Source organism: Mus caroli, unplaced genomic scaffold (genome assembly GCF_978045245.1).
Source record: "Mus caroli unplaced genomic scaffold, Mus_caroli_1 scaffold_13, whole genome shotgun sequence".
NCBI lineage: Eukaryota > Metazoa > Chordata > Mammalia > Rodentia > Muridae > Mus > Mus caroli.
The window spans coordinates 28,924,562-28,947,500 of NW_028227268.1; the positions used below are offsets into that span (position 1 = coordinate 28,924,562).

Consider the following 22,939-nt stretch of genomic DNA (forward strand, 5'->3'; position numbering starts at 1 on the left):
AGTTCCTTGACATTGATTTCACAGTGCATTATATATCTAGGCAGATAAGACCCACTTTACCAGAAGGGAAGCTATGCTGTCATATGGGATGCAAGATAAGCTGATTCTCAGAGAGGTAGAAGTAAAGAGGCACAGAAAAGATGAGGTTAATTAGTGCTCTAGGAGAGTGATTTCTCAACCTGTGGGACATGACCTCCAGGGGTCAAATACCAGATATCCTGCATATCAGATATTTACATTACAATTCATAATACTAGCAAAATTACAGTTATAAAGTAGCAACAAAATAATTTTACTGTTCAGGGTCACCACAACATGAGGAATTGTATTAAAGGGTCACAGCATTGGAAAGGTTGGGGACCACTGCTCTAGGACATGCCAGGGCATGAGAGCCCCAAGACACCTATGCTAGCGTTTCAGAAGGAAATATTGTTTCACTGTAGCCTCTTCTGGGAAACCAAAAACCATAGCAAAAGGCACACAAAGAAAGGAGGCACGGATTTTCTTTCTCAGGTTCAAGGGAGCCTTCCCATCTGTTATTTCACTGTTATGTAGGCGTGGAATCCTACAAGTTGGCCCTAAGCCTTAGCACTTTGGCAGGTGCACATACCTCCCCGGAGAAGGCCTGTCCATTGAGGAGGTGTTCAGACCCTTGGCTGTCCTCACTCCCAAAGTGTAGCCGGATCTCTTCCAGGCGGTGACTGTATGTCATGGGCCCTCCTGAAATATTGACCAAGTGCTCTTTGTCCAGGCGGAGGGAGACATGCCTTCCAGTGTTGTACATGGTCCCACTGACCTACAAGGCAACGGGAAACATGTTAGACAAGTGTTTCTATTTCTTTCCAAACCCAGAAAGGCTTATGGCTGACCCATTTACATCTTCTGCTGATGACACACCAGCATCTAAATCTGTGTGTAGAAGGACGTTTTCCTTCCATGCCTGGCTTCTAAGGTACTTCTGATGAGTCATAAGTCACATATATCATTCAGGAACTCGAAGGGAGGGACTCAAGAGATTTTTTTTTTTTTTTACCAGCCATGACAACTATTTTGTAGATTGCACCTTATAAAAATTAGCTTGTCTTTCTCATTGTAGTTGCTTAGAAGGCAGAGATGGTATAAAAGCTAAAAAGCACCATCTCAGGTATAAGAAACCAGAGAATGCCATGAGGAGAGTTTAAGGGAACCACATGAGAGATGAGAGAGCCCCTGTAGGTGACCAGGGGTAAACCCCAGTGGGAGACTGCTGAACTGTCAAGTGCCAGGCACTCAGTCCAGAAAGGTTTTGGTTAGGTTCCTCTCCAGTCTCAGTGGCAGATATCATGCAGAGAGTTCAGGTCATCACTCAGAGAACATAGCCTCAGGGCTAATCTGAAGGGAGTCACATGGGACCCCGCATCTCATCTCACATTCAGAATATTTCTCACTCAGTCCCATCTCACTTTAGTTCCGCCCACTACCAAACTTTCTGTTTCTTCTTTTCCCTTCTTTTTATTTTTCTCTTTGGACTGTCCATGCTCAGCTTCATTTCCTTGTTCTCCACTGATTGGCAAGTGCAGAGCTCTGCACCTTCAGTGGACATCTGTCACAAGTTCTTGCAGCCTTGTTATCATTGAGATCCCCCACATTTCAAGAAACCCACTCATCAGAGTTATCTAATGTGCCCAAAGAAAAGCATTGCATATTTGAACAATACTTCTGTCAAGGCCCATGTCCCATGATCATCTTCATTTCTTCCAGTGTTTCAAAAATACATGGATGCAAAGCAAAGAGCCCGAGTCTTTGATATCAAAACATTGCCAACTCACTTCTTGTCAGCGATGTAACTTTGGAAGACTTATTTAATGTTATAAAGTGGAAGTTCCATGAATATACAATAGACATAACAGAATTCCCTCCTGGGAACAAGAGTTGGGAAACACAACAAACCTATAAGCCATCTTCAAAACAGTCAAGTGACAGACCTCACTCCTACTTAGTAGTCACTTTAGATATAAAGGAATCCCATTTATATGAGGTTTCAAAAGCAGAATAAATTGTAGAGGCAGCAAATAGACTAGAGATTGCAGAGGTTAGGGTCAGGAAGAGAATGAAAGTTAGTATTTGGTGGACATAAAGTTTCAACTTGGCAAGACAAAGAGTTCTGCAGGTGGGTGGGGTTGAAGGGTCTGCAGTGACATAAGTCTGTTTAATATTGCTTAGCTTAAAAATGATCTGGATGTCAAAGTTTAAGTAAATGATATTTGTATGGGTCAAACATTTTCATTTTCTTCCTTTCTCTCTCTTGGCTCTTGCACAATGTCTCACTGATGCAGAAGGGTTCTCCCTCATCTCCCTTCCACTCATCTTCCCTTTCCAGGACCTGGTAGATGATAATGGTAATGAAACCTCTGCTTTCAGGTGATCTTTCCACTTGCCTCTCTCTTTGGACTTCTATGGATTAGATATGGAGAACAAACAGCTCATCTTAAAGACTAAAAAGCAAAACAGAATCAGGAGAATCAAAACAAAATTACTGTGCCTTTTAGTTCTCTATTTCCCAGATTCCCCTCTAAAACACATTTGAATCTTCATTCATTCATTCATTCATTCATTCATTCATTTTCATCCACACCTCCACTCATTAGCAATCTATTCATTCATGTTCAGAAAGGGTCACTTATTACTGGCTGTGCTAGGAGCTTGGGATCCCACAAGGAGAATGCATGGTCTTTGTCTTCACAGAACTCATCCTTGCTTATACAAGCTCCCAATGCGCAGGCAGCTGGGGGAATATATAACATATACCATTATGTTATTACAATTAGATGCAACATCTCCTTATCTCTAACCTTCCCCTAGACAATGAAATAACATTAATTTGTATTAATCATAAAAATATGTGTAGCCAGGGTATGGTTTGTTGCACTTTAATTTAAAAATAAAGGCTTGACAATGTTATGTATGGTAACCAAATCTAACAGTACATCTGCACTGCAGTAATTAGCACTGCACTGATGTCACTTTATCTGCAATGCTAATTACTGTGTTTCCAATGAATGGCTTTAGTGCACGCACAGCATGCTGGGAGAAGTTTGCTTTTGCACACCAGGAAGCAGACATGAGTGGAGAAGCCAAAGCTCTGGGAGATATCCAGGTTGCTTCTGACTGCCCCACAGCTCTCTTCTTTGTATGAATCCATTGCAACATGAGGCAAGAGGTGGGAGTGTATGTGTGTATGTATGTGTTTGTGCTTTACCCATTTGAAAAATTAAACAAATTCAGGGAGGTTGACAAGGATTCAGTGAGTTTCCCAGAATCAACACACAGCTGGCAGGGGACAATTTCACATGAAAGCTTGGCGTGGGATGTGATTTCTTCTGCACTCTATAGATAAGGCCTCATGCAGTTCTTGGGTTGTGTGTGTGTGTAATAATAGGATTGATTTTTAAGAACATGGAATTGGATGCTAGGCTGCTGTTCATCTTAGGATGAAGACTGGAGAAGACCTTGTTTTCCCTACTATAAATATTTATATTGCTTTAAGACTAGTTGGAGTTCTTGTATTAATGGAAGCAGAACATATATACCTATTGAGATGGTATATCAAGAACATAGGGCCATATTAAAATAAGGTACTCTTGTAAACCAAAACCAAATAATCAAACATAAGAAAGAAATTGAAATAAATAAGCAAAAATTCAACATCCTCAAATCTACCATGTTTATTTTATAACATTGGATGCCCTTGTAGAGCAAGCGCAGTTCTGGCACAGTGGTTAATGATCTGCCAGGTTTCTTGTTAGTGTGCTCATCTTCCAGCTCATTCTATGGAGAGTAGTAGATTAGAGGATATGAATTTGGTCAGTGCATTTTTAAAGTAAGTTCACTCTTGGAAAGTTGGCTACAGTCTTCCACTAGCAGATGGTGTCTCGGTGTGAATCCTTAGTTGGTGTCCACATGGGTGCTAAATTCTCAGCCCAGATTTCCTCTTTAAATCCCCACAATCTTGTCCTCAACAAACTAGTACCACTCTTGGTATCATACTTAGGCCTGGGGCATTTGCTTCTCTTTGGGTGGGAAGATGTCAGGCTAAACCATGTATGGGATGACAGCTTCTCACAGGGAAGGTCTTCTTTTTCTCTCTTCTGGTTGGGGAAGCAGGGCCTGACCCCAGTCTCTTGCTCTTCAAACCATGAATTTAACCAATGATCGCTTCCTTACAAATGACTAGGTGATTACTCAGCAATGTGCTATCACAGTGCTTTGATCAAGGAGCAGCTTGGCACTGAGAGACCAGGCACTGGCGTGATGTTTAGGATGCTTGAGATTTCCTCTAGTGTTAGTTAGGGTTGTTCAGAGAAGCAGAAGTGACTTCTATAGAAACATTCAGTCGGCAGGTGGTATACTAAGGACCAGTAACCTTGATCTCACTGGAGTTGAAGTGCATAGACTCAACTAGGCTGGCTGGCTGATACACTTCAGGGATCCTACTGGTTGTATGTCTTCAGCACTGGGGTTCTAGGCTTGGGCCACCACCTGAGTTTTCTTTGTGGAGTTCTGGGGATCTGAATACAGGTCCTCATCTTTGTGTACTAGATACTTTATTGACTGAGCCATCTCCCCAATATGGGATGTATTCATCTTTTAAATGTCTAAATAAAAAGAAGTAAACATGTCAAAGGTCCTTTGGACCCCATGCATGTAGGGCTGTAGAAAGCTAAGCCTGAGTGAGCATTACTCTTAGAGCATCCAAGATATTAGATAGTTCCTTGTTTGATGTAATACAAGGCTAATGTGAAGTGTTTGTTACATTTCCTCACAAGGGAGCCTACCTGAAGTATCCTGGGGTGAATGAAAGAATATTTCCAGCCCCATAAGTAGACATGCAGTAACATAAATGGAGTCATCAGAATAAACAGGATTCCTATTGTACTGAAGGTAATGTTGGCCACGAGACCTGTGCAGGTGTTGCTTTACTCTCTGCCTCTGCCTCTGCCTCTGCCTCTGCCTCTGCCTCTGCCTCTGCCTCTGCCTCTGCCTCTGCCTCTGCCTCTGCCTCTGCCTCTGCCTCTGCCTCTGCCTCTGCCTCTGCCTCTGCCTCTGCCTCTGCCTCTGCCTCTGCCTCTGCCTCTGCCTCTGCCTCTGCCTCTGCCTCTGCCTCTGCCTCTGCCTCTGCCTGTGTCCCCTGCCCTTATGTTTTAAAGACATGGTCTTTCTCTATAAAGCAGGTTGGCCTTGAACTCTCAATTTACCTATCCTCATCACTCTAGGGCTAAGATTATATACACACACTATCACATCATGTTCATCTCTCTTCCCCTGTCTAGATGAAGAAACTAGGCACAACCAGGCTAAATAATTGCCCAAGGGCACAAGGGAAGAAGCAAGGGGACTACGATTCTTATCGTACTATAATCCAAGAGTCAAAGGCTTCTAGAATCTCAGAAAGCAACTTTTGAAAGCAATGGGGGATGGGGGGTGGGTGGGAAATAACACGACTTCTCAGTGGTCCTGTAGATGTCGGAAACTTACTCCTCAGGATCATTATGTTGACCAACACAGAAAAGGCAAGTATTGTATGTTCTCATTCATGTATGGATACCAAGAAGACTACCTTGTAGAAATACAAAATGGATTGGTGGACACTTGAGTGGGTTTGAGGAAAGAAAGAAATTAAAAATAGTTTAGGACAGGGAAGGGTGCTGTAGGAATGGGTGGAGGGAGCACATGGAGGCTAGGTGAAAGAAGGATTAAGGAATATGACCAGCATATAATGCAGAATGTATGTTAAATATAGTGAACTCCTCTAACTTGTGTGCTTGCTACATGTCAAACCCGTAGAGATTAAGAAAACAAGTTTATCCACAGTCTTTGTGTTCATTGTATTCTGTGTCACTGTGAAACAACATGTGGTGGGGAAAAGATGGATGTTGGCTTATGGCTTCAGGGAGCCCCAGTCCATTTTGGCAGGGAAGACATGCTGGTGGTCATGACAGTGGTCACTTGTGACAGAGCATCTGTTCCTGTGGTAGCCAACCAGGAAGCAGAAAAAGCAGGATGGCGTTAGGGATGAGTGTGGCCTTTGGAAGGCCGGCCCCTGTAATCTGTTTCCGCTACTCAGGTCCCTTCTTTTAAAGGCCCCACAGCCTTTAAACTGGTGCTTGGGAATGAGTGTTCAGAACAGGAGCTGGGAAGGACACTGCAGATTCAAACCATAATGATCTTTTTATGTGTTTACCTTTCTGTGTGGAGCTGGCACACGGGCTGTGCTTACTGGGCACACAGGAGTCCTGGCCTTTGCATTGCTGAGATGTGGCCTTACTCAGCAGATTGTGTCCTTGCTGTTGCCATAAAACACAGGACTAGAATCACACTAGGTGGAGGATATGCAAGACATCCCTGGTGGTGGCAGTGACCAGTACATTCTGGGTAGTTTTCTTGATAACAGTACACTTATTATCTCATCTAATGCTTACACTGACCTTGTGAGGGAGGTTGGCTAATCTCTTATCCTTAGATGAGCCTTAAATGGGCTAAAAGATTATACTTAAAATCTCTCCATGGGGAACTACAAGAGGCAGAATTTTCCTCCAGGATATTGGGATGTTCTACAGCTTATTCAGTGACTGAGCAATAAAGAGTTGGTGAAACTGTGTAGTTTATTTGTGGCTTCTGGAGTTAGGGATCAACTTATACAAAAAGTGACATTGATACAGATATGACAGAATGTGTTTAATTTGCCCAGGTCTGGGATGGACACTTTTGGGGAGCAGGATTTTAGTCCCCACCTGTTGAGAATTGAGAGATGGGTATATATGTCCAATGTGGGCGTCACAACTGAATGTCTGATCCCATAAGTGGGAAGGCCACTCTGTGCCAAGAAGGGTTAGTGGAAAGTGGCTGACAGCCTGTCATAAATTAGGTGTCTTTTCCTTGCAACTCAGCTTTCTTATTACGCATCTTTGACTGCTCTGCTGAGGTGTGTAATAGTTCTTTGCAATGTAATTAGTGAGTGTAAGAGATTTAAGAAGGCTGTTTAGCCTGGTTTCCTGCAGAGCCTCCTGATAGGACAAAGGGATGATTTGTGAAGACTGAATGCAAATAGCTGGGGGTGGGATGGGGGATGGACAGACAGGTTCTCATGGCACAGCGGGGTGGGGTGGGGGGCATTGTTCAAGGAAGAGGAGAGGTGTGGAAGAATCCACTGTAGCCCAATCATCCACAACACTGTAGCATAGTGAGTACACAGGTGTGTAAAACTGAGGGTCAAACAGAGTCTAGAGCTAAAAGGACTTCAGAAATAATCAAACCCAGTAAACCAGAAAACTGAGACAAATCCAAGCTAGCCATCACACCACCCCCCATCCCCTACTGACTTTGTTCATTGACCAGAGGTGCCATCCCTCATGGGTTTTCCTAAAATTCATATTTTAAAAAGTAAGCATACAGAGGGGGGTTTGCCTGTTGACACTGTTGCTCCATGGAGGGAGCAACAGTGTCAACAGGCCAGACCCAGCAGAGCTCCCAGGGACTGGACCACCAACCAAAGAGTACAAATGGAAAGACCCATGGTGCTGGCCATGTATGTGGCAGAAGATAGCCTTGTCAGACATCAGGGGGAGGAGAGGCCCTCAGGCCTGAGAGTGTTCAGTGCCCCAGTGTAGGGGAATGCCAGGGCGGGAGGATGGGAGTGGGTGGATAGGGGAGTGCCCTCATAGAGACAGGGGGAGGGAGGATGGGATAGGGGGTTTCCAGAGGGGAGAGCTGGAAAGGGGAAAACATTTGAAATGTAAATAAAGAATATATCCAAGAAAACAAACCAGTATACAAAGAATTAGGCTTCTTTATGGCATTTGCAAAGAAAGTAGACTTATTTCCACTGTTTCTCTTGCCTGTCTTTCCTTCCCTAGCCTCATGCCCATCCCAGGAACTTTCTTTACACTTCTGGGTCTTGCGCAATCTTTTGCTCCAGACCCCACACTTTTCTGAATACCTCTTTTTCCTTCTCATGATCTCCTACCTAGTTTCATGGTCTAAACCTACACGCAAACCCTCTTACCCTATTTATTTATTTATTTATTTATTTATTTATTTATTTATTTATCTGTCAACTAATGCAGTCATTGTAGACACTCAGAGCTCTAAAAGCAGACAAGCAGACCCAGCGCTACCACATCGGCACATACCCAGAAGACTACATCCTCCCACAGAGACCCCTGCACTTCCATGTTATTGCTGCATTGTTGTCTTGAGACAAAAATACCAGCCATTCAATTTTACCAATGAAGACTCAAGGAGCCAGATGCTGGGGTGAAAACCTGTGAGCTCAGAGAGGCACCCAGCTGACCTTTCTACTGTGCTGATATCAATATCGATATTGAAGGAGCTCCTTCTCCTGAGCTGTCTTAAATACCTTCCAACTCTAAGACCCTCCTTTTTCTTTACTTCTGTTCACACCCTGTCAGCTGGTTGATTGCTCTGCCTCTTGAGCTAGGGTTGACCTTGCTTAGCTCTTAGATTAAGGGTGTGTGCCAGGGCTAAGCCTTGGGATTCACCACGTGATCAAATACCCAGCAACACTGCATCATTCATAACAGCAAGGGGATGTAACCAGCCTAGATACCCAGCAACAGAAGAATGGAAAATGAAAATGTAATACACACATACACACACACACACACACACACCCTCTTAATCAGCTATATAGAAGCAGGACACTATGTGGACTGTGGTAGCACCCTCTGGATTAATTTAATTCCAGCATTTGGGAGACTTAGGCAGGCAAATCTCTGAGTTTGAGGCTCATCTACAGAGAGAGTGCCAGGACAGCCAGGGCTACGCAGAGAAACCTTGTCTTGAAAAACTGAAACAAAACAAAATAAAACAAACAAACAACCCCCCAGGAAAGTATGATATGTGCTGGAAAATAGAAGGATTTGGAGAGTATTACAAGAAGTGAGGTGATCCGGACTTGGTAAAACAAAAACCACATGTTCCCTTTCATATACTGAGTCCTTTCATTTTATTCTTTTGTTTTTCTTTTCCCTCAATTTTTATTTCAAGTTTCTAAAGCAATTTTGAAGAGAACTTTGTACATAAATAGTATATCTCCATCACTTCCGTCCTTCCTTCTCCCTTCAATTTGCCCAACATGACCCTATCTCTCTCTAATTCATGATCTCTTCATCGTCACCTATTATTGTCTAACACACACACACACACACACACACACACCCTACTGAGTCCATCTAGTATTGCTCATACATACATGTGTCCATGGAATGGACAACTTATGTGCATGTTTGTCCCTGGATTTTCCATCTCTTAGCAGCCCTCAACATCCTGTAGTTCCTCATCTAGGAATAGGGCATGTTAACAGGTGTGGCCATTATAGTGTTTCTATTCAGGGAAATTATTTCTGCCAATGCATACTGACTGAGTTTAAGGTAGTTCTAAGTACATACATAGTACTGGAGAGCTAAGTGCATGTACACAGTATTGGTATATTATGTAGAAAAACTATAATCCATAGAAAGATAGAAAGTAGTTACCCTGATACTTTCAGATGCCACTTAACATGGCATTATGCATCTAGATAGTGGACGTTACATGGTGCCTGTCCAAGTGCTTTATGTCACATAAGTTTTACTATAATGGTTAGGAATGGAGAGACTGGATATTGAGAAGGTAAAGACTATGGAGTTTTGGGAATGGGAAGGCTCATAACCATCATTCTTAACCCTTCAGGGAAGACAGAGAGAGGATCCTTCCTTAGCATCGCTCAATTTAATGTTCCTCTTATTCATCTGAGCCATCCTGTTTTGGGCCTGTGTAAAGACTAGGATTCTTTTAATCAGCCCCAGACAAAGAGATAAAACAATCATATAAGATGCTTACTATTATGTGAATTCTGCTGTTATAGAGGCCAGCCTGGTCTACAAAGTGAGTGCCAGGACAGCCAGGGCTACACAGAGAAACCCTGTCTCGAAAAACCAAAAAAAAAAAAAAAAAAAAAAAAAACCAAAAAACCAAAAAACCAACAGATCCAGTTTATGGTAATATTGACTCTTCAAATAAGGGATCATTTCTTCACAAACTCCAAGGGTATGAGGCTGTGCCATCCTAGAAAGAACCTCTTGACCCTGATTGTTTTTGATGCTAATGACAGAATGAATGAATGGAGAACAGGTTTGTAAGACATTGCCTGTTCCGCCAATGTCTGGGCTTAGTGAATCTCAGATTCCTCTCCTCCATGGACCCCAAGGGGGACCATGAGATGGTGGGTGGCATTATACTGGACAAAGTTTTGAATGTAAAATTATTGGCATCACAGCCTTGCCCAAACCCTGAGCATGGAGGGAGACCTCCATGAGAATGAGTTTTCCCACTACAGTTCTGGTATATGAGTTCCCAAATGGAAGTCCTATGTACCAGTTTCCAATTGTCACATCGAGAGCCTGCAGAGTTCTTGCCAAGTCACTCACAGCTGGTTGTCTGAATTTAATTTTCTGAGTCCCCAGTGACTGGCTGGAGTCCTCTGTGGATGCAGAGAGCAACTGCAACCAAGATGGCAGCATTTGGCTGTCAACAGATTGCTTCTAATTTCTCCATTCCACTAGCTCCAATCAGGTTTAAGTTGAACACACACATTTGTAGTATTTGTGTGCATTGAAAATTTTTTTAATATATAAATGACATCTATATAATATAGTTTATTATATATTCTGTATCTTCATATATTGCATTTTTATTCTTGTTTTATTCTTAGCATCTGAGCAGCGTAAGGTTTTTGTTTACTAAATAAGAAGTGATCAAATTTTGTTTTGAGCTTCATCTGGGTACCTAAGCCAAGTCCATTCTTTATGCGACTCAATAGGTATGAAGCGGGACAAGGGTATCTGCTGGCTTCTTTGCAATACCTGTCATGAGGAATTCTGGCCTGAATCAAACAGATAATGCTAGGGGTATGCAGACATAGCAGTATACATAGCAGTATAGAGTGATTTCTCTTATCCCATTCTTATGCCTTAAGGGATTACTTTAATAATTACAAAGATGTGCTGCTGAAGTTCCTTCTAGACATATGTAGAGCACTATATGTTGATTCATATAGGGGGCACCAGTTTCCTCTAAACTGAGAAAATCCAAGGTTAGGTCACTTTAATTAACACATTGAAACTTGCCTTAGAACAGTTATTTCTAAGTGTAATGTCATTTAATTCAATCCCTGATTCATAGGGTTTCAGGCAAATAACTCCCTGTATCCAGTTATTCTATCTCCTAAGAGAAAAATGCCTTGTAAATGGAGCCCATGGACTTCAGTGGTGTTGGCACTGGTGGTGGAGCATGTAGATTGCCTCCTTAGCACCGCCCCCCCAATGTGGGCATCATCAATCCCACTGGTCAGATGTTAGAATCCTTGATGCTTGCAATTTTCAAAGAAACCAGAGACATCAAATGCTTGGTGCATAATTAGATGGCAAGTCCCATTGCTTATTGATCATTTCATTGCATGCAAGTTAGCTATTTGGCATTTATCTCCTATGGTGTGGTTTAGATATGAAGCATTTCTCCAGTAGGCTTGTGTGTTGAGGTTTGGTACTTATTTGCTGGTCCTAATGACCAAGAAGTGATTGGATACCCAGGCCGTGACCCAACCAATGGGCCCATCCCTTGACACGTCCATAAAGTGATAGTGTTATGGTTGATGGTACCTACATGGAGGGAGTAGAGCCTTAGGGAAGATTTACCTTGTATTCCACCCCCCCCCTTTCTCTTTTTCACCCTTCCAAATCAGCTCCCATGAGCTGAGCAGCATTATCCTCCACGCCTTCTACTATGTTGTTCTGTTTTATCAAAGACTCAGAAACAATGGAGCCAGTTAACCGTGACTGAAACCTTTGAAACATGAGCCAAATGTAATCTTTCCTACTATTTCTCTCAGGGATTTGTCTTGACTGGCACATACTATGTCCTGGTGGTACCTGTGGACTCTTGCTCACTGTGAATGGCTAGGAGCCACACTGCACTCAAGTGGCTGGCAGTTAATGTTCCCAAGTGAGGTAGGCAGGTGTGTTACAACAGGGAGTTGGGGCTTTACTAGGGAGCACTGTGCCTCAACCCTTAGGTATCTCTGAGATACAGGATACTTGGAGACAGCCTGTAAACAGAGACCTGAGAAGAGGGCCATGTGTGCACGACACACATTCTACCAAGTATTCTTTCACAGTTTCATTTTTAAAATAAACAAAGGAGGTCTTGCCCCTGATGTACTCCATGGGATAGAGTACAAAGCTCTGTCCAGCAGAGACACTGCCAATAGAAACAGAAGGTGGTTACAAGCTACAACTTTACGATTTTCTAGTGCCTACATTAACAAACCAACAAAACAGTGAAATTGACATTAAGAATATATTTCATCTCACCCAATTATATTCAAAGTATTATTTCAACATATAATCAATACAAAAATTGCTCATTAGATATTTTACACTCTTTTTTCCTCCCTGCAAGTCTTGGAAGCTCATTGTGTCTTTTACACTTCAAGGCACATCCCAATTTGGACACACAACATGTTACAAACAGCCAGCCCACCCCATCTGAGAGCTCTGAATCTGAGAGATTCAGCCAATAACAGGCTGACAATATTTGAAACAAAAAAAGAATCACATCAGTAGTATACAAGCACATACATTTTTATGTTAATATTTCAATAGTATCATAAACACTGACATAGCACTTCATCATAGTAGAAATTTTAAATGGTATAGAGATGATTTAAAATATAAGGGGATGTATTGTAGGCTATATGCAAATACAGAACCTTTTGGTATTAGGGATTTGAGTGCTCATGAGTTTTGTGTCTGAGAGTATTTCTTGGCTCCTAGCAGAAGAGTAGATGCAATAGCTAGAGGAGGTTGGTGCCCACCATACTGAAGAGGGTAGCTTGACTTATTATCTTCCTTTCAAATCTGTTCTCTCTATCGAGTGGTCCAGTTGGGCAGTAGCTGAGGTTACCAAGCTCCAAGAAGACTTAGTGAAGAAATGAATTAAAACTATGGTGCCACTCATTTATATCTGCTCCTAATCTGTACTGGCTGGTTTCATGTGTCAACTTGACACAGGCTGGAGTAATCACAGAGAAAGGAGTTCATTTGGGGAAGTGACTCCATGAGATCCAGTTGTGGGGCATTTTCTCAATTAGTGATCATAGGGGGGGGTTGTGGGTGGTGCCATCTCTGGGCTGGTGTTCTTGGGTTCTGTAAGAAAGCAAGCTGAGCAAGCCAGGGGAAGCAAGCCAGTAAGAAACATCCCTCCAAGGCCTCTGCATCAGCTCCTGCTTCCTGACCTACTTGAGTTCCAATCCTGACTTTCTTAAGTGATGAACAGTAAAGTGGAAATGTAAGTTGAATAAATCATTTCCTCCTCAACTTGCTTCTTGGTCATGATGTTTGTGCAGGAAAAGAAACCCTAAGACATCATCCAAGTGGTGGCCTTTAATCTACCAAGCTTTTAAAATATTTTTGACATTGCAACTTTTATAGGAGTGCACATGCATGGATCTTACAAAACTTATGCAAATTATGAACCTCTTAATACTCTAGTTAAGAAACTGGTTGCATGTGAAAAATCATTAAGTTATCTGAAAAGATCAGTCACATAAAAGTGGGAAACCTTCTGCTCGCAGGTGTATTCACTGGGAGATCACAAAGGAATTCCCAGATGCCTTCATGTATCTGCTTCCTCCTCCCTGAAGGATACTGCAGGCTCTGCCCCCATTTTCATGGTCAGATATTTATTCTACATTCACCAAAGCTATTAACCTTGTCAGTTAGTGACCGTACAGCTGATATTTCCCTTCACTGCCCGGTTTTTCACATAGTTTGCATGGCTCAGAGGCTCAGCAAGTTAAGGGAAGCCCCTATGCTCTGCAAGAAAGGGTCAGGTTCTTAAGCAGATAAGGAAATATCATTCACAGCCAAACAGTGCTCCATTCTGACCCACTTGCCATGAGACTCAACGTCTGTTGCTATTGACTACTGCAGCTTTGTGTTTGTGTGAGTTCATGTTCGCTGGTGTGGATGTCTGTGTGTGTCAGGTGTATAGAGAGGCCCCAAGTTGACACTGGGTGTCTTCCTCAATCTCTTTATGCTTTATTTATTAAGGTAGGATCTCCAACTGAAGCCGATGAAGTTCACCAACCCCAGCTATTCTGTCTAATCAGCTTGCACCTGGCATTTCCTGACTTCATCTCTGCTGGGATCGTAGATAGATACCATACCTGCTCAGCTTAAAAATGTTTGTTATAGCAACCCCATAAGCTTCAGGGCCATCTTGGAATAGGGGACAGAATTCAGGCTCATCCAATGAAGGCAAGAGCAAAGCAATGGCTTCTGGTTATGACCATTGCTCTCATGAACTCACATCAGCTATGGCTGCCTGAAGAAGAAAGGAACCAAATCCCCCCAGTGGACAATCCACCTGGAGAGAAGGGCCTACAAGCCCCCATTCCCAGCAATGAGCTATGGATCATTGATGGTTTTGGGGGAGGGAAAGTCAGTTTTCTTTTAAGGGTTTGACCCTAGAAGGTTGGCCGCACTCCAGTAGATGGCCCCCAATCCATAGTATATGGGTAATCATAAGTGGGACTCCATGTTTTTTAAAAAGAAGAGGATACAAACGTTGGGGGATCAGGGAGGTAAGGGAAGAGTTGAAGGGAGAGTGGGGTGGGGGTTGTGTATGATCAAAATACATGGTATGAATTGTTAATACATTTTCATTTCTTATAAAGTTCTTTTTTTTTAAAGTGGGGTACAGATCTAAATAGGGAATTATCAACAGAGGAATCTCTAATGGCCAAGATGCACTTAAAGAAATGTTCAATGTCCTTAGTCATCAGGGAAGTACAAATCAAAATGACTCTGAGATTTCATCTTACATATGTCGGAATGGCTAAGATCAAAAACTCAAAGGACAGCTCATGCTGGCAAGTATGCGGAGCAAAGGAACACTCCTCCATTGCTGTTGTGAGTGCAAACTTGCACAACTATCTTTGAAACCAATGTGGTGGTTTCTCAGAAAATTGAGACTAGCTCTACCTCAAGATCCAACTATGTGACTTCTGGGCATATACTCCAAAGGTGTTCCACCATACCACAAGAACAGTTGCTCAGTGATGTTCATAGAAGTTTTATTTGTAATAGCCAGACATCAGAAATCCTAGATGTCCCCCAGCCAAAGAATGGATAAAGAAGATATGGCACATTTATACAATGAAGTATTACTCAGCTGTTATAAACAGCAACATCATGAAATCTGCAGGCAAATGGATGGAACTAGAAAAAAATCATCCTGAGTGAGGTAACCCAGACCCAGAAAGACAAATATGGTGTGTACTCACTCATAAGTGGATGTTAGTGATAAAGTACAGGATAACCATGCTACAAAACACAGACAAGCCAAAGAAGCCCAAGAAGCCAAGTAACAAGGAAGGTCCAAGGTGTGTGTGTGTGTGTGTGTGTGTGTGTGTGTGTGTGTGTGTGTGAACTTGATTCTTACTGAGAAGGGAAAATAGATAGACATAGGGAATAGTTAGAGGGAGGAAGCTGAGTGGGGGAAGGTACGGGGGTGGGACCAGGAGAATGGAGGGGTACTGAGAGACAACTGGATTGTGGGGGAGCATCTCTGGGATGAGCTAGAAACTTAGGACAATGGAAACTCCCAGGGATCCACGAGGGTGACCCTAGCTAAGATTACTTTTAGCAATGAGGGATATGGACCCTGAACCAGGCATCTCCTGTAACCAGACAAGGCTTCCAATGGAGGAACTGGGACACAAGCCCAGCCACAAAACCTTAGACTCATGATGTGTTCTGCCTACAAGATGTACAGAGGTAAAAGATGAAGCAGAATCAGAAGGAAGAACCAACCAATAATTGGCCTAGCTTGAGACCCATGCCGTGAGAGGGAACCCACCCTGGACACTGCTAATGATACTCTGCTACATTAGCAGACAGGAGCCTAGCATAACTGTCATCAGAAAGGCTTCACCAAGCAATGAACAGAAACAGGCGCAGAGACCCACAGCCAAATATTAGCTAGAGCTTGGGGAATCCCTTGGAAGAGGAGCAGAAAAGATTGAAGAAGTCAGAGTGGTCAAGGATACTAGAAGAAAACCTGCAGAATCAACTAACCTGGGTCCAGAGGTGCTCAAAGAGACTGAACCACCAACCAGCAAGCATTCATGGAACGGACCTAGGCTCTGCACACAGTAACAGTTGTGCAGCCAGGTCTTTATGTGGGGCTCCTAAAGCAGGAGCAGAAGCGATCTCTGAGTACACTGCCTGCTCTGGATCCCTTTCTCCTTACTGGCCTGCCTTGCCTAACCTCAATAGAAGAAGATGTGCCTAGTCTTATTGCAACTTGATATGCCAAGGTGGTTGATATCCATGGGAGGCTTTCTCTTTCCTGAGGAGAAGGGAAGGTGAGGAGGAAGGTGAGGTAACTTAATAGAAAAAGAAAAAGAAATTTTAATTAGTATTTTGTAGGCACTGGAATTGAATGTTGGGTCTAATGACTGCTAGTCAACCTCTCTACAACTGAACTATATCCCCAAGGCCCTGCTTAAATTGCATTTATTTTTTTCGTGGGTTCTGGGGGCTTGGACCCTGGTCTTCATGTTTGCATCCACAGCAAGAGCCATATCCAGCTCCCCAGCTCTGATATCTAAGGGTAGCAATGTGTCCTTTGTAGAAGCAACCAACCAAGCAAATCCCATTTTCTGAGGAGAGGTCACATCTAGAGATGGTACTACTGATATTTCAATGCTATGCTAACTCTCTCTCTCTGAGCTCAATATGGCTGCTACCGTGCATACATTAGCAATTCTTTGCTTGCCACCGCCCTAGCAAACAGGCATTTTCATAATCATCATTGGAAGAAACTGAGGCTCAGTGAGGGTAAGTAGGCCACAGAGGGATAAGAGCTGGGGATAAAGCCAATGAGAGAACCTTTGCAGACCCCATGCTGGGCTGCTCCGTTAAGGGGGAGGGATCACTTTCCAGGGAAACTGTGGTCATTTTCTAGAGAAGAAAGCATTGGATGTGGGCCCTGGAAATGGGTGGGATGTGAGCATCCAGAGGTATCTAGAATAGGGAAGGCATGGGAGTAGAAAATGAAAGGCATTCAAAAGGAATGGCAGCAACAACTGCTCAGTGTTTCTGAAGTACAGGGACAAAAGCATCCCAAGGTGGCCACAGCAGGTCATCTGTGGCAGTAGATAGTGGACATTTTGTGAGATGACAGACTGTTAGTATTCACACACACATATCATCTTATTTTTCCCACCCACACATGACAGATAGTTAGGATTCCTACCTCCGTGTTACTTAGAAAGAAAACTGGGATCTAAGAGGTTAAATAAACTGCCTAGGTTGCACAGCTAAGTATGAAAGAGACAGAGGACTTGAGTGTGTATCTGTCCGACTCTACTGCAATAAGAAATAAATCACATTAACAAAGGACACCTTTCCTAAGAAATAATTCCCTGCTGGCAGGCTCTGCCCTACTACATGAATTCTCCACAGTTGCTCCATTTTTATATTAGAGAAAGCTCCCCGTCCTGTGGCCAACTCTCACTCCACCCCTGTTAACCTCTTTCTGCTTTTCCCCCAGCCTTTGGCTAATAGCAATAAAAAACTAAAAGTCAACAACCAAGTCAAGCCCAAGAACATGATGAAGAAGCTGACAGTAGGAGCTAGAGTTTCACCTTCAGGGTGAGCAGACACACGTTGCAATAATCAACATTTCAGAGATAAATGGCTCCGTTTGGTGCGACTGGTATTTCACATCATGGCTTCAGAGCAGGGAGTATGGTAGCCAATTTGTGTCCAGTATAATAAAATGCCCATTGAGAAAAGGTAGTATAGTGTGTGCAGTGGTATGCTTTTTTTGTTTTGTTTTGTTTTTGTTTTGAGCCCACAACCTGGGTATCTAACAGGGGAAAACAAATGGCACCTTTTTATTTTCACCCATGACCAAAGTGTTGAGTAGCCATGAAATTATTCATACAATTGATCCTGCTGGTAGCAGGAGAGCGTATTCCCCAGTGGAGTTAGAGCCAGTTAAATGTGGTCCTCTGCTCCTCGTTCTTAGCAGCAGGAAATGGTTGTGAACTGAGAGGGCCAAGGGGGAGCTATGCAACCCGTTTCTACATCTCTGCATCCCATCCTTTTAGAAGGATGCTTGGATTTCTCCTCATGAGGTCAGCTCATGACGCCTTCCTCCTCCACACTCTTTAATTCATCAGTGAGTTTGGAATGTTCATGGCAAGGCATGGATTTACTATGTTTTCCAGTTAATCTCTTCTCCCCCAGCCCCTGCCCCCCACAGCAGAACTGCCTCTTGTTTTGTTCCATTTCTTATAAGTATTTGGGACGTTTCAAAGAATGCATGTCTTTGAGTTTTCCAGGGGCTGTCTCACTGTCTCTGTCTCCACAGCCATTGACTTACAGTTCCCCCATCTTGCACTACCCCTAACTCTTCGTTCATCCACAGCTAGTATCTTAACTTCTCGAATCTCAGATGCTCTATACAGTAAGATGTGGCATGACTTAACATCCAATTCTGCAAGGAAAAAGTCATGCTGCTAATAAAGCAATAACATACCATCCTTTGCAGAAAGCACCCCCAAAGAGATGTAAGAAAATGTACCCTAAAAAAAGTGTTTTCATTTCAATGACACAACACGTCCTCTAACACCACACATTTGTAGTGGCAAAACAGGTCTTGACCAGCAGAGCCTAAGCGATACCTCCTTTCCTCTATTCTTATTTTCCCCTTCTCAATTCTTCAGGACCATCTATCTCATCCATCTCCATGGAACCCCACGGGCGGGGTGATGACGTTCTCCTGTGTTGCCAGGGCACTCTGAATGTGCTCACGTGTCCGAACTCATCAGCATGCTTTATAACCGCTTTCATGAATGTTTCTTCCTACAGATACCATGAAGAACTGGCAATCATGGTGTGCATCTCATTTGTCTCCATATCCCCATTATCTGACATGGGAAGTCCTCAGCAAAGGATTGCTGAAAAATAGCTATGGACTGTTAGACAGGGAGGTTCGAGACACAGCCACTAGAGGGCAGTATGGAACCATCCCAGACAAGATGGCTGCTCCCCAAGAATCTAGGTTGCAGAGGTGGAAGAAAGCTGGCCTCCTGTGGGCAAACTGGCTGAGAGCCTGGAGCCTGTATCGCTCCAAGGGCACAGTGCCATTCTACAGAATCTACTTTGAGGATGCTCCCCGAGTCTCATATCCTCCGCCAGCCTGCCCACTAGGTGCTTTTGGGAAGCTGTCTCAGCGCGTTTCCTTATTAAGAGTCAAAAGCTTTCCCCTGATTCCCACCCGAGGCAGAGGAGGGTGGAGGCCCCAGACAGGGATAAGAAATGTCTCCCTAACATCCTCGTGCTCATTCTAACAAAAGCAGGCACATTCGAAGGACCTGCAGTATAATTGCTCCACTTTGAAGAACAACAGGTAACAGCATCAATATTTGATTTTTTTTAAAGGTTGTGTGAACAGTTTTAAATATTAAAGATGAAGGCAAAGACTTAGATCATCTTTTCATCTCCACAGTTGAAGCATTTTAAGAGGAAAACGGTGCTAATGAGCGCAGTAAGCCTGCATACCCATCAAACAGTATTTAGTTATAAGCAAGCACAATCGTTTCGATGTGTGTGTGTGTGTGTGTGTGTGTGTGTGTGTGACTGGAAGGCAGTATCTGTAGCAGAGAAGTTTTTTGTTCATTATTTCTATAATGAGAGGAAAATAAAGCAATCGCTGGAGTAACTTTCTCCCATCTCATCGTAGGCTGTTGTGTTCTCTCAATGGCTGGCCTGGGACAGGTTCTGAGAAGCCTCATAAATTAACTATCCAACTTCCTGGCTAATGAGCCCAATATGTCAATTTCCAGTGATCAAAATGATGCAATTCGATAAAGCACAGTTCACTTTGTAAGGAAATATACTTTTAATAGGGAGAACTGGAGGGTCATGGTCCTCCCGAGATAATTATGGGCTAGTGGAATTGGAGGCGTGGAGCTGCACTTACAGTCTGGTGATCCCCGTGGGGTTTGTGTGGCAGACATTGTCTTTCAGGGACAATAAATTCCTTCATTATATTTCCATTACCACATTAATGCAGCAATGTCCGATTTACTTGTAACCAAGGCGCCTGGATTCCGGAAACTTGGCATTTAATGCTAATGAGAGCTTGCAAGCCGGGCGGGCAGCATATTCTCTCTCTCTCTCTCTCTCTCTCTCTCTCTCTCTCTCTCTCTCTCTCTCTCTCTCTCTCTCTCTCTCTCTGTGAGTGTGTACATGTATGTGGTTTGGGGTGGGGGATCAAAGCCAGAAACACAATTAATCTAGCTAGAACATCAGGAACCTGGAAGGGCCCAGAGATCTGTCCAGTGAGCTGAGATGGCTCTGACCATACAGACACTTGGATACCTGGAAGAGTTAACAGAAGATATTCGAAAACAGTAGAGCCAAGATTAGACTACAGCAGAAGAGAGATGCTGAGACCATTACTAGCTAAACAGTGGTTAGTGTGAGCTCCAGCCTACAAAGATAGGAAACCCTGTAGGTGAGGCAGACAGGACTCCAGGGACTATATAACAAAAGTGTCAGGATATGGACGCTTTGCTGTGCACTGTTGGACAGGTTGCTGAACTTCTCTGAGCTGTAGTTTCCTCAATGGGTGTTTAATTTGCTGGACAATCCAACTATTAGCAGAAAAAATGTATATATCAGTTTGTTTATTTGCTTATCCTCCAACAACAGATATAGAAAGAAAAGGAACTCTGGGCATCAGAATTCTTTCTTGAAATGATTTTTAAATCTATAATAGATCTTACTTAGGAAAGTGAAATTGCAGTTAGTTTGAATAACTTGGAATAATTGATGTGAAAAGGAAAGTTTCTCATGAATCAGCAGGTGTACAATAATAATTTGCTAACTAAGATGTGTTTACTTAAGGTGAGAGGTGAGTGTTACTGAGTCTAAGCCCCTACTTGGGGTCCCTAATGGGTAATGGCTGCTGAGGCTCATCTGCTTGTCCCACCCTTGAAAGGAGATTCGTGCTTGGCTAGACATTGTAGAAGGTGTCTGGCACTCATTTTCCACTTACAAAAAACACTTCCTTTTAGTTATTTTTAAAACTAAATTCAACTATTGGGCACTGAATGTTTCAATTCAAGCTCATTGTATGTATTGATTTATACTTGTAATATTTTTATGAAGGGGACTTAATTATTTCAGTTTTATAACATGTCTTTCTTTCTTTCCACGTGTGGGTGTGTGTCAGTTTTCTTGTTCGACTGGGAATCAAACTCAGGTCCTCGGGCTTGGAAGTGAGTGCCTTTGCCCCACTGAACCATCTTGCTGGCTCTCATGTCTGATTTTAGAGGTGTGCAAACGGAGGTTCTGAGAGTGTGCATATGTAAGAGTGTGTATTCAAGTGTGTTCATATGTGTATGAATGTGCATGTGAGTGTGCATATGTAAGGGTGTGTATGTTTGTGTGTGTGCATTTGAGTGTGTAAGTGTGTATATGAGTGAGTGTGTGTATGCAAGTGTGCATGTGAGTGTAGGTATGTAAGAGTATGTATGTGAGTGTGTATGTGTGAATGGTGTGTGTGTGTGTTAATAGTTAGTCACAGGCACAGCTAATATGAAGAGCGGGCACATCTTCCTCCCATCTTTGGGTAGACTCCATAGCTCACAGTCTTTCAGTATTCCATGTTTTATAGCCAGTAAACTGTAGCTTTAATCCTCTTAATTTTTTTTAAAAATAAACTTCATATTTTGGAATAAATTTAGATTTGCAATAAGGTTGCAAAGACATTATCCCAGAGAATTTAGAGACATCTTTCAGCCAGCTTCCCCAAATGTTAACATCTTACATAAACGTTGTTTATTTGTCAAACTAAGAAGTTAATGTTGGCATGTTGGGTTAGAGTCCTTTGGGAATATCCTACTGAGACATTGCACACACTTGCTTATTGCTTCACTTGTCACAACAGCCAGGGTCTGGAACCAGCTCAGAAGCCTATTGATGGGAATGAGTAATGAAAATGTACCATGCACACACAGTGGAATTTCATTTAGCTACAAAGAAAACTGAAATTTGACATTTGTAGGAAGGTAGAATTGCAAAATTATTATGTTAAGTGAAATAAGTCATTCTCACCAGTACAAATACCACATTTCACCCCATATGCAGAATCTACATTTAAAATTGTATGTGTGAGACTATATGTATATGTGTGAATGTGTACGTAAGTGTGTATTTACATGCCTGTGTGTATGAGTATGTATGTGTGTATATATGTGAGTACATGTATGTGAGTGTGTATTCAAGTGTGTATGTATGTGTACGAGTGTGTATGTGAGTGTGTGTATATCTATGTGTGACTGTGTATATGAGTGAGTGAATGTATGAGTGTGTGTATGTGAGTGTGTATATGAATAAGTGTGTATGTCAGTGTGCATGTGTGTATATGAGTGAGTGTATGCAACTGTGAATGTGAGTGTGTATATGTAAGAGTATATATGTGAGTGTATATGTGTGTGCTAAAACTAGAAAGGTGATTTCTCGTGAGAAAAAAAAGTGATCTTAAAGGAGAGGGAAAGATGGGTAATGGGACACATGTGACATGCAAGCAGAAGAGGGTCTGTCCACCAGGAGGAAGGAAGATGTCACTGACTTTTTGCATTGTTGTCACTTGATCCCTAACAAAACACACCACAAGGGAAGACAGGTTTATTCCAGATCACAGGTTGAGAGGTTGCAACTCAGTATGATGGGGAAGGTATAACAGAGTGAGTATAGGGTAGCTGCCCCCCCTCTAGCAGAGAGAGGACAGGAAGCAGGACTGTGCTAAAAAAATCTTC

The 22,939-nt window shown here is 42.7% G+C and overlaps 1 protein-coding gene across 4 annotated transcripts in view; it reads right to left on the minus strand.

Moving 5' to 3' along the window:
* Ca10 (carbonic anhydrase 10 (inactive)) overlaps window positions 1–22,939 on the minus strand; it is a 526,692-nt gene that overhangs the window by 114,658 nt on the left and 389,095 nt on the right. For all 4 annotated transcript variants that reach the window (XM_085829668.1, XM_021177199.3, XM_029484237.2 and 1 more), the window contains one exon: window positions 611–796. In XM_085829668.1, the coding sequence (XP_085685794.1) occupies window positions 611–796 (186 nt within the window). The remainder of the gene's footprint in view (window positions 1–610; window positions 797–22,939) is intronic.